Source organism: Choloepus didactylus, chromosome 7 (genome assembly GCF_015220235.1).
Source record: "Choloepus didactylus isolate mChoDid1 chromosome 7, mChoDid1.pri, whole genome shotgun sequence".
In the NCBI taxonomy this organism is placed as follows: Eukaryota; Metazoa; Chordata; class Mammalia; order Pilosa; family Megalonychidae; genus Choloepus; species Choloepus didactylus.
Window position 1 is genome coordinate 145787689 of NC_051313.1, and position 15064 is coordinate 145802752.

At 45.4% G+C, this 15064-nt stretch overlaps 1 protein-coding gene across 1 annotated transcript in view; it reads right to left on the bottom strand.

The window, feature by feature from the left end:
* Window positions 1-967: 967 nt before the first annotated feature.
* BMP6 (bone morphogenetic protein 6) overlaps window positions 968-15064 on the bottom strand; it is a 170320-nt gene continuing 156223 nt past the window's right edge. The window contains exons 5-7 of the mRNA XM_037842748.1: window positions 3568-3644; window positions 2597-2707; window positions 968-2499 (exon numbers count right to left, since the gene is read on the bottom strand). Coding sequence (XP_037698676.1) covers window positions 2350-2499; window positions 2597-2707; window positions 3568-3644 — 338 coding nt within the window. The 3' untranslated portion in view covers window positions 968-2349. The remainder of the gene's footprint in view (window positions 2500-2596; window positions 2708-3567; window positions 3645-15064) is intronic.

Below are 15064 nucleotides of genomic sequence, written 5' to 3' on the forward strand. Positions count from 1 at the left end.
TGATCTGAAAGTCACAACTGACTTATTACTAGAGCGGTTGGTCGGTAGCTTGGAGTACATTGAAAAACAAAAACCTGCCCCTCTGGAAGATATCCTCAGGGCCACCACGGGGTTTTCTGTTTCTTCCTTTCCTCAGCATGAGAGGTTAGCCATAATGAAAGCAGTGGTATGTTGGTCGTGTGCCCGACTAAGATAGTGCTGATGCCATAATTTTATGTGTCGACATTTGTCAAATCAGTTGTTCAAGGATCCTTTCGTTTGTCTCTCATGGGTTGAAAGATGGCACCAATTCGTGATGTTCACATGAAGCCACAGTCCACATAAACTTTAAAATCCAATGTCTCTTGTAGAAAATGTGGACACAGAAACTTCCACAAGGCTCATCTTGACTCCTCTGTTAACTCCTAAGAAAGTTTCTGGTTGTAGTTGTCCCTGGGATTCAGGGAGGCCCTGCTGTAAGGGTACAACTGGAAGCAGTTCCAGATTCTGTTCCTTGAGAAAGACGCAGTCCTTTTAGAGACTTTGCTGGAGGGTGACTTTGTAGTACCTCAAGAGTGGGAGTTCATTTGACTTCAAGACCAAAGAAAGACCAAACTGCCTGGGCTGATTTCTGGCAATGCATGGGGTCTCCCCCGTCTATACAGGGTCTCGCCAGCGTGCATGGGCACAGATCTTGGCTGCCCACATTTGCGTCCTAAATCATGCCATGCTAGTCAATCAATATTTTTAGTATCATTCTTGGAAATAAGCAGCTTAGAAACTGAAATCCCTTTAGACCTGTATGTCCCTCACTCTCTGAATTACGTCTCAAAGTAACCACTTTGTGTTTAAAACCCTTTATCCCACACCCCAACCCAACCCCACTCACAGAGGTGCCCACATTTGGCACCAAGTACAACCAGTGGCAGGAATCTCAGAAACAAGACCACGTGTTGTATCTGAGGCAGAAGATAAAACAGCATCTCTATTGGCCTCTAAGTAAAAGAAATCTTTATTAATCATATATGGTTCACAGATGTTAAAAACCCAACTTTCTGGAAAAAGCACAATCTTCACGAGTGGCTTCAGCTTTGCATCATGAGTCTTGTTTAAAAGAAAATCAAAGTGGTACAATTTGTTTACACTATGATACTTTCTAAATAAACTCTTTTTTAAAAAAAAAAAGTCTAGTCTTTCCTTAAATGTTCCAGCACAACAGGTATAAAATAGACAATAAATTATAGTTTATATTTACAAGAAAGCTGTAAGTGCAAACAGTTATAGATTATAAATGTATTATTAAGTTTAGTATGAAATTGGTTTCCTAGTAAATGACTGAAAAAGACCTTTTAAAAATACTCTAATATTTCATCTGTCTTTCTACAAGAGATAAGTGTGATCTTGGTTCACAAACGGCACACTCACCCAAATCCATTCTTACCAATAGGCGCCCCTTCCTCATTTTATTTCCTTTGTTGGTTCTAACCCTGGGATATGGTTTGCCATATAGTAAAAGGCAAAGAACTATTTCACTGAAATAGATGGGATATTAGAGCCAGCATCCAGAAGTTAGTGTGCTTTGTAGAGAGCCATTCAATAAAAAAAAGAAGGGGTGCAGAGTTGCTTTCACATGTTATATGGTTAAAATGATGGCTGTTAGAAATGCTTCTCATCCCTTACGGCCTCATCTCAAAGTATGGTTGGTCTACTTTTGGTACTTCAAATTCAGCAGTGGACAGAGCAAATGGGAGGGCCAAGGTGTGGAAATGATATGGTTGGCTTTGACGAGCAACATGCATATTCTCATACCAACAAAACTCCAGCACAAACACACAACAGCCAACGACTCAGACCAAAGGCACTTCCAAATGGTCCCAGTTACAGCGTGGTCTGTTGATCCTATCTGAAACTGGCTTTCCTGAGAATGAAAGCTATGAAGAGATGAATTTTCCCCCAATTTCCATTATCTGTAAAATCTGTGTTTGATAGACAATTGAACTGGCACTTAAGCCAAGGATACTTTTATTCCTTCAAGATTACTTTCCCATCCACCCTAATAGCTTGGTCTAAAGCTAAAACTAATTTTGGTGGGCTTTTCTTGGGAAAGCCCAATTTATCTTTCTGCAGTTAACAGACTTCATACTACAGACATTCAGACAGAACTTCCTACAAGACAGTCACCACTCACGTTATTTACCAAGTGAACATGTTATTAACAAACTCCTTTCTGAGCTTCCTTGCGCAGTAAGGCACCAGGTGTGATGCGATGGCTTCACCGTCTTACCCTTCCATTTTCACCGGACTTCCATAAGGCAGGTGTGAAATAGCCATCCAAGGCGGGATGGCGTGTCCCCAGCAACGAGCGTCAAGTCAGTGGCATCCGCAAGCTCTTACAACCATGTTCCTGTACTTTTTCAAGATGACGTTGGAGTTGTCGTCAAAGTAAAGGACCGAGATGGCGTTCAGTTTAGTTGGCGCACAGCATGGTTTGGGGACATATTCAGGATTCATAAGGTGAACCTGTTCCAACCGAAACAGAAGGTGGGAATAACCCCATTATAAACCACATCTGGTCTTAGCTTCCCCCTGGCTCAAAGTGAAAAGCCTGCGTGCTCACCAGCGTCTGCACGATCGCGTGATTTGTGGCGTTCATGTGTGCGTTCAGGGGGAAGGTGCATTCTCCATCACAGTAATTGGCAGCGTAGCCCTTGGGTGCAATTATCCAGTCCTGCATTTAAAGCAAAAGGAAGCAAACAACAACAAAAATTGATTTACACACATGCCTCCCATCCTCTCGATTCCTGCCAATAACCCAGTGAGAAGGTATTATCCGCGATGGACTGGGAAGGAAATGGGAGGACTAGGTATCTGTCCAAGGTCACGTTCAAGTGGCCGAGCTGGGATTTGAGCCTGGTCTGCCTGGCTCCAGAGCCCTCACGCCATCAGAGGCCTGCTGGTAAGGCCTGAAAGCACATGGGGGGTCTCCTTTATGCCCTGGGACCCAATGGAGCCTACCCAGGAGGCCACAGGACATCCTCATTGCAATGCCATCTGCATGTGGACATCTGCATCTTCTATTGCTCATCACCTCTAATTCAATTTGCTTCTTTCCTTACAAACTAGTGGTATCACTCAGGCATGGAGCAAAGCATCTGTGCTCTTCTGGATAGTTTGGGTGAGCAGATTCACAGCCCCAGAAGAATTTAATCATTGGATCAGTTTTTCCAACTGTGTTTCAAAACACAATTAAAATGTGCTTAAATGCACCAATAAATATGCTCCTGTGGGCTTTTAAAGAATGGGGAAAGAGTTGTCAACTCTGGCTATTGCTTCTGGGGGCTGCCAGGGTGTGGGATCCCCTGACCTGGCTTGGCCAAGCTCCCTGGAAAGATGTCAGGTGGGGTCATTGCACAGGTAGCCAGGCCAGCCTGTGTTTTACTCCAGGAATCTGAGCATTTGTCAGGGCTCATAAGAACTGTCGCATAAGGAGCCAGTTCAGCCCTGGGGCTCTCAATCTTTGAGGACAGCTGTTTCCATTATGATGAGAAGAGGTCCTTCTTGGTTCTCCTTGCTGTCCAGAGAACTTACCTGCCACCCCAGGTCTTGGAAGCTCACATAAAGCTCGTGCTTTTTGCAGGCTGCTTTTAGTTCACTGTTGTTGTAATCTGTTGGGGGAGAGCAAAAGATGCATCTATTCATTCACTCATTCCTTCACTTCAAGGTTTACAAGGAACATGTGCATGTGCTGGGCCCCGTACCAGGCTCTGTACCCTGCTAGACACAAATTGGGTCCCTAGGCAGCACAGCCTGATTCCCGATCACTTGGGTGTGTTGTGCACCCCACGCTGTCCACTCCGGTGTCAGCACTGGGCACACTGGTGCACAATGAGTAGTTGACTTGGACAGATTCCTTTAAGCAACATGTGTATAGCAAGTCCCGGTTGTGTGCCAGACAGCGACCTGGGCTCATGGAAGGGAAGTGCCAAGACACTCAACTCCCCTAACCCCTAGGCCAGGCCGCCTGCCTTGGAAGATGCCATGTTCACTTGAAACAGGCAGGGGTACCAGACAGGACTGGTCTTGAAGCTGCACAGGTGCTTTGAAGATGGCTACTGGGCCAAGAGAGTGCCCTGAAGGCAGGTAATGAAAGTGGGAGCCACCCAGGAGAGCCAGGGACAGAGGAGAGACAAGGCACAGCAGGCAGGAACCACAGTCTCCTGCACTTTTCTTTTCACAGCCTCACTGCCAGCATGGAGTCTTTTTTCCCTGCAATGACTTCTAAACCAGGAGCTCCCTTGGAGAGTCTACTGAAGCTTTACTGGTGCAATACAGGATCCAGTAACCTGGCTAACCTAATCTCTGTGGCAGGAAATGGAGTGCACTGATTTATTTACACCAATCAGAGCAGCTATTGCATTCCAAGCCCTATGCCATCACCTTGGGAAATGGGACAAGGAATTAGACATGGCTCTCATCCTCCAAAAGCTTAAGGAATCACAGGGGTGGTGTATACAAATGACTCACATACCAATAGAGCCTAAATGCCACGGATGAGGCCATAGGTAAAGGCGACTGGATATCAGTAAAGTGATGGTTCAGGGTGGGAGCTGGAGGGAAGGGAGTAGTTCTGTTGGAAAAGATTTAACAGAATGGATTTAAGGTTATGTAAAGAGAAGTCAGGTGAGAGAAAGGTGGAGAAATGAATGGTGTAGAATGCCAACCAAAACGGTGTGGACTTCCTACCAGAGGTACCAGGTCAGGAGGCCTTGGATGGTTTTTGAGCTGGGGAGTGATACGTTCAGAGCAGTGATGCTAACGGATTAATCTGGTGGTGATGTTTGAGAGTTCTGGAAAGAGGAGAGAGACAAAAGATGAGGGGATCCCTTTGGAGAAAGGTTTTTAATCTACAAAGGACACAGCGGAGGCAAGAACCCTGACACCACGTACACGTGACCTCCACACTTTTCAATTACATGAGCCGATAAATGGCCTAATTGTTTAGCGCCTGTTTGATTTGGCCTTTCTGTTACTGGCAATCCTGAATCTCCTGGCCCTGAAGCCTCAGGAGAGAGCATGGCAGATTTCAAGATTCTGTAAAGGAAAGTGACAAATCGTACTGATTCAGCCCAGTGGGAAGAGATTATACTGGGAGGAGATAACTGGCCAGATTTCTGGGGCAATTTGCTAATTCTAAAGTTATTCATTATTTCCACCTGTTGTCCTCCCCTCACAGAACCACCCTTGCTGTAACTTCAAGGATCCTAGAAGCAGCACATGATAAACTATACTGTAGGGAAATTTTTAGAGCCCTAAGTCCTTTTAGTAAAAACAAACATGCTGCCCCACACCACAAAACAAGTCAAAAATCTCCTACCTCACAACAAAAAAAGAAACAGCAACACAAATAAGCTGTCCTGAGCAGAGAGTTGAGTTGCAATAGACTAGAGACAGGACCCCAGGGACTAGGTAAGAATAGTCTCTGAATGAGGCTGTGAAATAAGAGTATCTAGAATAATGGAAGAGATAAAAGAAGGAAAAGAAACTGTAAAAGAAGAGGATTACAGAAAAGTAACATGAAAAAAAAGAACAGGTAGATCAGAAAGAGAACCAAATGGGCTTTATTAAAAACTATCATCATTGAAAATCAAAGTTAAATGGATGAGTTAAACATCAGATTAGACCTCACTGAGGAGAGAATTAAAGAACCAAATAGCATATTTGAAGAAACCTCCCACAATATAGCATAGTCAAGTGGCTAGAAAATGTTCTCTCTTTGAAGACATATGGAAGATAGAATGAAAAAAAATCCAACATATTTCTAATGGGAATTTCAGAAGAGTGATGGGGGGAGAAGTAATATTTGAAGACATAGTAGCTGGGAATGTTCTAGAACTGAAGAAAGGCAAACATCTTTACAATGGAAATGCACAATGAGTGCTAAGCAGAATAAATAAATTCACACGTAGACACGTGGTGAAGCCATGGTATATCAAACACATAGAGAAATTGTTAAAATTAAAAATGATTAAAAGAAAATGACCTACAGAGGAACACAACGTACATTGGAAGCAAAGTTCTCAGTAATAAAAATATACAACATAAAAAAAGTAGATGATATCACAAAAGAGATGCTATCAACCTAAAATTCCATACCCAGCTGTAATGGACATTTACTGCTGTGGCCACACAGCATCCAGGATAGCTTCTCATTTGGGGGAATTCCCACATAGGTTCTATTCCCCATGACAGATAGTTTTCCCCCTTTGTCTCCCAGCAGCTAGAGTGCAGACACATGACTTAAGTCAATCAAATGCTCCCACTCTAGAATGTCTAACTTGAGGGAGTGATCCAAAAGGGAAATCAAGAATAGGTACCAAAGCAGCAAGAATCTAGGGTGACAGCAGCCAAAGCAGATCCTAGCTGGGCCCTGATTCCCTGAGCTGGGTTCTCCAGCCTTCTTGTTTATTCTGTGAGCAACCTGATACCCTCAGAATGGATTATTTTCCTCCTTAGTGTCTGTGTCTACATTATGTAATCAAGAACCCTGACTGGCTTATTTATTATTCCAGAATTATGTCACTATTTCTTCGGGGTTGACGAGCCTGTCTGTTTAGATGTCATTAAGTAAATACCTGAAGAAAATTTGGGAGTGGGACATGAGGCAAACTGGGGGAGGAATACACCTTACAGCAGCAATGACAAAGACCCCAGGAAGCAGCCTGCTTGGCATACACAAGGAAAGACCACCATGTGCTTATTAAAATTTATTTCCTATCTACCTCCTGGGCACCCAGCCGGCCAACACTTTCCACTGCAGTTAGGTGTGGCCCACGTGCCTGAGTGTTTCCCACAGAAGGACCCACCCTCAAAAATTCTCCTCCACCCTCCACACAATCTCCTTTCTCTTTTGTTAGCTGGGCACTGAGGATACAAGAAAAGATTCCAGGATCCTGGACTCTCTTGAAGTTGTCCTGGGTGGGATGATCAATTATATGATCACCCTACTTCTAGTCTCAGAATTTTCCCTGCTTGATATCATGCTACCAGTATTTTCCCCAAGAATAAGCTTCCTCCAAAATACCTTTTCTGTGCTGGAGATCAAATCCTTCCAAAGTCAAGCTTGGAAACACTGGCCACCTGAGAGGCAACGATTCCTATAAACGACCCTCCCTCCAAGGCCAGGTGGACACAAGCAGCAGGGACCATCCACTAAGGCCTGGATTTCCAGTTTCTCTTTCTGCTGGATGCCACCAAGATGACGTAGTCTCTGGGACTGCTTCTATCTTCACCAACAGTTCTATTTATGAACTTGCTGCGAATTTGACTCTCATTGCTCAACAAAGAGAACCTTCTCTGTAAGAACAGCTATTTCTTTTAGAGCTCGACACTAGCATTTTTGTCGTTAAGGATTGGGGCGAGAGAGAGAAAGGGAGGAATTTAACTCTCCTGTTTTTCTTCCTACAGATACTCTCAGGCCATGCTTAAGTTTCCTTGTAACTCTGTGTTAAGTGCTGGCAAAGAATATATAAATATTTGTGGAGGTCAGTGCTTCTAAGAATACTTGTGTCTGCCTCTCAGGTGTCACTCTTCATGCTCTGCAAGATTATTGCACTGCCACACTTTTTTTCTTTGAGGGATTGACAGATTTCAGAAAAATATCCCGTCCCGTCCCCCACCTTTGTATTTATTTAGGGGAATGGTCTGGAGAGGGTCAGTAAAAATGGAAGGAGTTAATTATTTAACAGGAACATACCCACTCCCGTGGTTCAAAAGAAGATAACATAGCTTTGCCCAAATGGGTTCACCGGTCAGGGGCAGGCAGAGAGAATAAGTCAGAGTTACAGAGAGTGAGGGGATGGGAGGGATACAACAAACCAGATCTAAAGCTGATGAAATAATCCCAAGAGCAGCAATCTGCAGTCTGGCCTGTGGAGTGCTTGGCCCAAACCAGGAGAATCATCAAAGTGCTTATCGAAAGCACAGTGTCCTGGGTCCATCGGAGACCTGCCCCATTGGAAACCAGGGGACCAGGTCTCCTGCTGCTCCAGCTGAGTCTGAACACTACAATTTGAGACACTGTCCTCTCTACTAGAGGCTCACGCATTCAGACATGAAGTCTGTCTTCAGGCGCCAGGACTCCCTGAGCATCCCCAGGATGTAGCTGCAGTCAAGGCCCAGTCTTGATCCTAAGAGAAATTTGAGGGATGCAGCTTCTGCCAATTTGAACATGGAAAGTGAAATCTGGTCCTCCAGTCATTCCAGGTGATTCTTTGGCATAAGTGTGGAGAGCAGGGCAAGCACCCAGCAACCCAAGCAGGGTCTGGTATAACAAGACAAGGCCCTCGTTGCTTTTCCAGGGTGATGTGGACAAGCAGGGCCCAGCCACAGGCAGGTTTGAGCAAGAAAAAAGAAAAAAAAACTATTAGGTAATCAGGTGGCAAAATCTAAAACTCATAAAAGCCCCCAGGACTAATTTCTTCTATAACCAGAAGACCGTAATTTCCTAATTTACTGATAAACAGGAGAGAAACTCCCCTCACCATGGATTTTTGAGCTTAGAATAGATCAGAAAGATATGGATTGCCTTCAGCTGCATTGCTTTCTATCTTCTGGTGGAGGAACCTTCAGATACAATTGGTTTTAAAAACCCCAAATCCATCGTTCCTTCTCTAAAGGAACATGACAAACACTTGAATGTGGGTTTTCAATGGAAATTTAAATTGATTTCATCTCAGGGCTGGGGACATACAGGGAGCTCCAGGCAGGAAGTTTCAGAGGCGCTGTGCTAGGAGCAAGAACTTTCAAGATCCAGGACAGACTGGCTGTTTCCCTCTATGTGATGATCCTTCAGCCAGAGCCTCCACGCTCTGTAGTGGGAGGAGGTAAAGCAATCAACAAGCAGAGACAGGCACAAGTCCCTCTCAGGAAGACGAGGGAGCAGAGAGGTCCAGGCTGCATTTTTTTCTTATATTCATTTTATTGAGATATATTCACATACCACGCAGTCATACAAAACAAATCATACATTCGATTGTTCACAGTACCGTTACATAGTCGTACATTCATCACCTAAATCAATCCCTGACACCTTCATTACCACACACACAAAAATAACAAGAATAATAATTAAAGTGAAAAAGAGCAATTAAAGTAAAAAAGAACACTGGGTGCCTTTGTTTGTCTGTTTGTTTGTTTCCTTCCCCCATTTTTCTACTCATCCATCCATAAACTAGACAAAGGGGAGTATGGTCCTTATGCCTTTCCCAATCCCACTGTCACCCCTCATAAGCTACATTTTTATACAATTGTCTTCAAGATTCATGGGTTCTGGGTTGTAGTTTGATAGTTTCAGGTATCTACCGCCAGCTACCCCAATTCATTAGGACCTAAAAAGTGTTGTCTATATTGTGCGTAAGAGTGCCCACCAGAGTGACCTCTCGGCTCCTTTTGGAATCTCTCTGCCACTGAAGCTTATTTCATTTCCTTTCATTTCCCCCTTTTGGTCAAGAAGATGTTCTCCATCCCATGATGCCGGGTCTACATTCCTCCCCGGAAGTCATATTCCACTTTGCCAGGGAGATTCACTCCCCTGGGTGTCTGCTCCCACGTAGGGGGGAGGGCAGTCATTTCACCTTTCAAGTTGGCTTAGCCAGAGAGACAGGGCCGCATCTGAGCAACAAAGAGGCATTCGGGAGGAGGCTCTTAGGCACAATTATAGGGAGGCCTAGCCTCTCCTTTGAAGCAACAGTCTTCCCAAGGGCAAGTTCCAGGCTGCATTTTATAGTTGATTATTTCTGGTGGCTGTGCAGCATTGGTGGTGTCCAAAGCGTGTTCTTTAAACCTTTATTCTGGTATTCAGGCCTTCTAGAAGACTAAACCAGAGGTGCAGAAATATCCAGGAGTATCCTGTCCATTTCCAAAGGCCACTGATGAGCAGCACCTTCCACCATGGCTAGGGACAAGAGAGGTCACGGGAATTCCAATAAATAATTCATCTTGGAAAATGCCTCAGCTCCCTCTGTGGCCCTGGGAACACTCTGCCAAGACTCCAGTGTGTCTTTGATTGTGTGTCGTCCTTCTGGATTATTGGGGAGCCAGGTACACTTGGGAAGTGCTGGGAGACCAAAGTTAGATGAGCTATATGGGAGATAGGTTGGCCAAGTGGGGTAGGTTAAATTATGGAAGCCCAGAGAAGATGTATCCTACCCATTCCTGTGGGTGTGAACCCATTGTAGACAAGACCTTTTGGAGGTGTTATTTTTGATAAGCTGTGGCCCAAATGAATGAGGTTGGCCTTTAATCCTACACTGCAGGTTATAGGAAGACAAAGACAGACAGAGAAGACACTGGAGGTCAAGGGAACCTGAACACAAAGAAGACGCCACCATGATGGAAGAGCCAAGGACCAAGGATCACTGGCAGCCAGTCATAGAATCCTATGCTCTTCTAGGAGAAAGCATCATCTTGCTGATGCCTCAATTTGGGACTTCTCCTGGCGTCAAAACCACAAGTCAATAAATTTCCGTTGTTTAAGCCAACATATGGCATGGTATTTCTGATTGCAGCCTGGAAACTAAGACACCAGCTAGGAGATGGTGATCAAGCACCTGATCTTTGCACTATGGACATGCAGCCCAACTTTTATACCTGAGAATTCTGCTTGGAAGGAGTGGGGGTGGGCCTACAAGGGGCATGAGGGTCGGGCTGTGATCCCACTGGCCACACCTCTCCTGACTCCCCTATTTCATCCTCGGTCCCATCTTTGTCCCTGCTCCCCTGCCTTCCTGCCTGTTCTGGTTTGCTAATGCTGCCGGAATGCAAAACACCAGAAATGGATTGGCTTTTATAAAGGGGGTTTATTTGGTTACACAGTTACAGTCTTAAGGCCATAAGTGTCCAAGGTAACACATCAACAATCGAGTACCTTCACTGGAGGATGGCCAAGGGTGTCCAGAAAACCTCTGTTAGCTAGGAAGGCACGTGGCTGGTGTCTGCTCCAGAGTTCTGGTTTCAAAATGGCTTTCTCCTGGGACATTCCTCTCTAGGCTTCAGCTCCTCTTCAAAATGTCACTCTCAGTTGCTCTTGGGGCATTTGTCCACTCTTATCTTCTCCAGAGCAAGAGTCTGCTTTCAAAGGCTGTCTCCAAAATGTCTCTGTAAGCTGAAGCTCCTCTCTCAGTTCCAGTGCATTCTTCACAGTGTCCCTCTTGCTGTAGCTCCTCTTCAAAATGTCACTCTCAGCTATAATAAGTTCCTTCTGTTTGTCAGCTCATTTATACGGCTCCACTGATCAAGGCCCACCATGAATGGGTGAGGCCACACCTCCATGGAAATTATCTCATCAGAGTTATCACCTACAGTTAGGTGGAGCACATTTCCATGCCAACAACCTAATCCACACATTCCAACTTAATCCCCACTAATATGTCTGCCCCACAAGATTGCATCAAAGAATATGGCTTTCTCTGGGGGACATAATACATTCAAACCAGCACACTGCCCCTTCCCATCGCCCTCTTCTCTTTGGCCTATTTCATGTCGTCTCTGTGCCTGGTCATGGGCTCAACTCTGCAGTTTGCACGGCACTGGCTGGGAGCTCCTTTCTCTTGTTCCCGGGCTTGGCCCAACACTCCTCTTTGTGGGTGACAGCCTCTATTTCCTAACATGACATCCTGCTCTTCCTCTGTGATGACAGAGGAGCGTCCATCCTTAGAAGAGCACAAATGGGAGGCAGGCTGCACTGATTTGACAGAGGGAGACCCCTGCAGCACAACTCCCCACAGGCGAACTGGAGAGCACAGGAGAGCAAGACAGGACAGGGCAATGGGGCCGGAGCTGCCACCTCTTACTCTGTCTTCATCCAAGGTGGCTGTGACACGCTTTGCACACTTGCGGTAGCCTGAACGTGGGGTCGGACTCCCACACCCTCCAGTCCAGCATTCTTTGTGTCCGGTCCTCCTGAGAAGCTGCACACCCAGTCAAGGGCCCAGGAACCATCTGATAGGAGAGCTTTGGCCCCACTGTTAATTGCAGAAACCAAATGGCCGCTGGAGTGAAAGCCACCAGCAGGCAGGCTGCCCTTGCACAGAGGCTGTGGGAGTCTTGGGGTAAGGAGCCCTGGGAGAAAACGGAAGGGCAGAGAACTAATCTTGGGTGGCCAGTTTGAGGGACCCCATGCTCCTTGAGGTTGCAAGCCTGACCCGAACTGAGCAACACAGCCAGACTCCAAGCCTCGGGTGCAGGCAGGATGGGGGATGGCAGCCAAGTTCCAGTCCAGGTCCCGGGGCTCCAGGACACCTGCCCACCGTCCTTTCCAACACCAAGAAAGGAAAATGAGAGGGAAACAAAGGGAAAGAAATTGCAATAGGGAGAGAGGCAAAAAAGAGACCAAGTCAGAAGAAACAATAAGCAACTAGGAGACAGGGAAGGAAAGTCAGAAGAGTGGGGCAGCTGGCCCCTTCCACAGCCAGGGCTCCCCTCCTGACAGCCTCTAGCACGCACAGCTAGGAAAACACCAGAGCAGCAGGGGCTCAGGGGCTCGGGGGCAAACTGTTCCTAGCTTTTCCATGCTCAGGCTATAGATGCTTCCCAAAGAACACTTTTTTTTTTTTTTTTAAAGAGGGAACAATTAATTACTCTTATTTCCCTTCTCTCCTAGAATGACAAGGGCAAGGGCCAAATAGTGGCTGCTAAAATGGCATCTCTGTCTTCAGTTGGCCCAGCCCTTCAGCCTGTATCCCTGGGCCTTATCAGCCCAATCTTATCCCAGACAAGTCTCTGCTTCCCATTTGCTCCACAGAATCAATACGGCAATTGAGGAGCAGACTGGGTGGGCACCCCAGCTCCTTGTGGCGCTGAGGCAAGGGAACTAAGCTGTGATTTTGATTTTGGGTATCCACAATCTTATAAAGTGTTAGGGGAAGGATGGCTTGATTTTCAGAGTCTGGATTCTGTTTACAACCTGGACGGTTTAGCAGGAGAGTTAAGAGTGAGGGGCTAGTCTTTCGCTCTTTCAGGATTTGTAGATCTCACAGGCTCCCTTTAAAATGGGTGGGACTTCGGTCTCTTCTCAGCCTTTTTCAATACAAAAGATTATGAGCTAATTATTTTAAAATAGACACAGGCTGCCTTTGCAGACTGAGCTCAGACTTCCCGTGCTCTGAACACCCTCTATTTCCCCTCCATTTCCTAGACTGAGCCTCACAGTGCCCATGCCCTCCTGGGAGCTGGTAATGGGTGAGTTATTCAAGCATGTTGTATTACACCCCTTATTACTGCCTCAAAGCTCTGCTGGCCTTTAGCACGTTCACAAGGCATGAACCTGGGAACAGAGCAGAAGGCAACTCTCTAGGATGCTTTCCCCAGTGGTAACTATCATCCTGAAGGGGCTTCATGGTGAGTAAGAGTCAAGGATTATGAAAACAGGGTTTGAAAGGATTCTAACTTTTGGAATCACCAATGCCATTCCTGTCCTCCAAAGCTGTGGGGAAATAAGATGTTATTTCATTTAGAAAGCCCTGAAACAAGCTTCAACTTCTTAATAACTGAGACATCGAAAACCAAGCTGCAGGCCCTAACATTTTAATTTAAGATCAAAATTATAAGCTCCTTTGAAGAATTCTAAACTGGTAGTTGACAGTCCTTATCCATGTCTATTCTTCCCAAGTTTTGGCTGTCTCGGCGGTCAACCCAGACAGCATTAGCCCAGCCCACGGAAGTGAATGAAGAGCTAGCATGAACACTGGCCAGGAACTAAAAGGCCAAACAAACACTGATCAACAATAGTGAGATCCCCTATTCTATAAACTGGAGCTCCTTGAAAACTTTAGCAAATGATTTCATAGTCATAATAAAGTACCCAAATGGTTGTTTTGCACAAGATGAATTCTAGTTACTTTTCTTATGCTGTATGCATAGCGAATGGTCCCAAATGAGAAGTTCTAAGGATAGAAGGTAGGAACTTTCAATGAGAAGGTCAATAATATATCTAAATGCACCAGAACCACATTTTTCCTGAGACCTTAAAGATGCAAGCTTTGATGGGTTGGCAAGAGATGAGAGGAGTACTTAATTCTAAGAAATGCTAACAATAGCGTTTGAAGCCATGATGAACTTATCCCAAAGTACAGACAGGGTCTTGAAGGGTTGCTGCTTCCTAAAAGGTTGGTGGAGCTGCATGGGGGCAACACGATATCAAGGCTGAAAGAAACCTTAAAGGCCATCGAATCAAATTTTACATAAATTGTTAAAAGTGGCAGAAAATGTTTCCAAACTATCAACTGCCAAAACAAAGAACAATTCTAAATCAGTGTGGGCAGCCGTCAGTTGACATGGCAGAAAGCCCTGGGCTCACCAGCCAACTGGAAATCACGCTTACAGCCCCCTCCTCAAAGACGCCTTGGGAAGATCCTGGAAAATTAGCCACATAGATCAGTATCTAGAATCACTGCCAGGAAACCATCCTTCAAGGCCTTTTGTTTATGGTCCTCTTAATGGAGAGTCCCACAGAAGACAAAAAAAAAAAAAAAATGAACCCTAAGAGAAAGAGATATGAAGAAGATAAATGTGTGGTAGTTTGAAGCTGTATGCACCCCATAAAAGATCATGTTCATTTAAACCATTCCTGTGGGTGTAGACCTATTGCACATGGGACCTTTTGATTATTTCAATTGAGATGTGACCCACTTCATTCAAGGTAGGTCTTAATCCTTTTAATAGAGTCCTTTTTAAGAGGGTAAAAGACAGAAGAAGCCCAGAGAAGGTTGGAGAAAAAGCCACCCCCACCCCACCCCCAGGAGCTGAGAGAGGTCTCACAGAGAACAAAGAGGAAGCCACTGCAGCCAGAAGGTGCAATCAATGAAAGCCAGAAGCAAAGGACCAGCAGAGGCTTGGCCATGTGCCTTCCCATGTGACAGAGGTATCCCGGATGCTGGCAGCCTGTCTGCAGGAAAGGGATCGTTCTGTTGATGCCCCGAGTTGGACATTTTCACAGCCTAAGAAATGTAAATTGTAAGTTAATAAATCCCCACTGTGAAAGCCAACCCATTTCTGGTATATTACATTCTGGCAGCTTTAGCAAACCAAA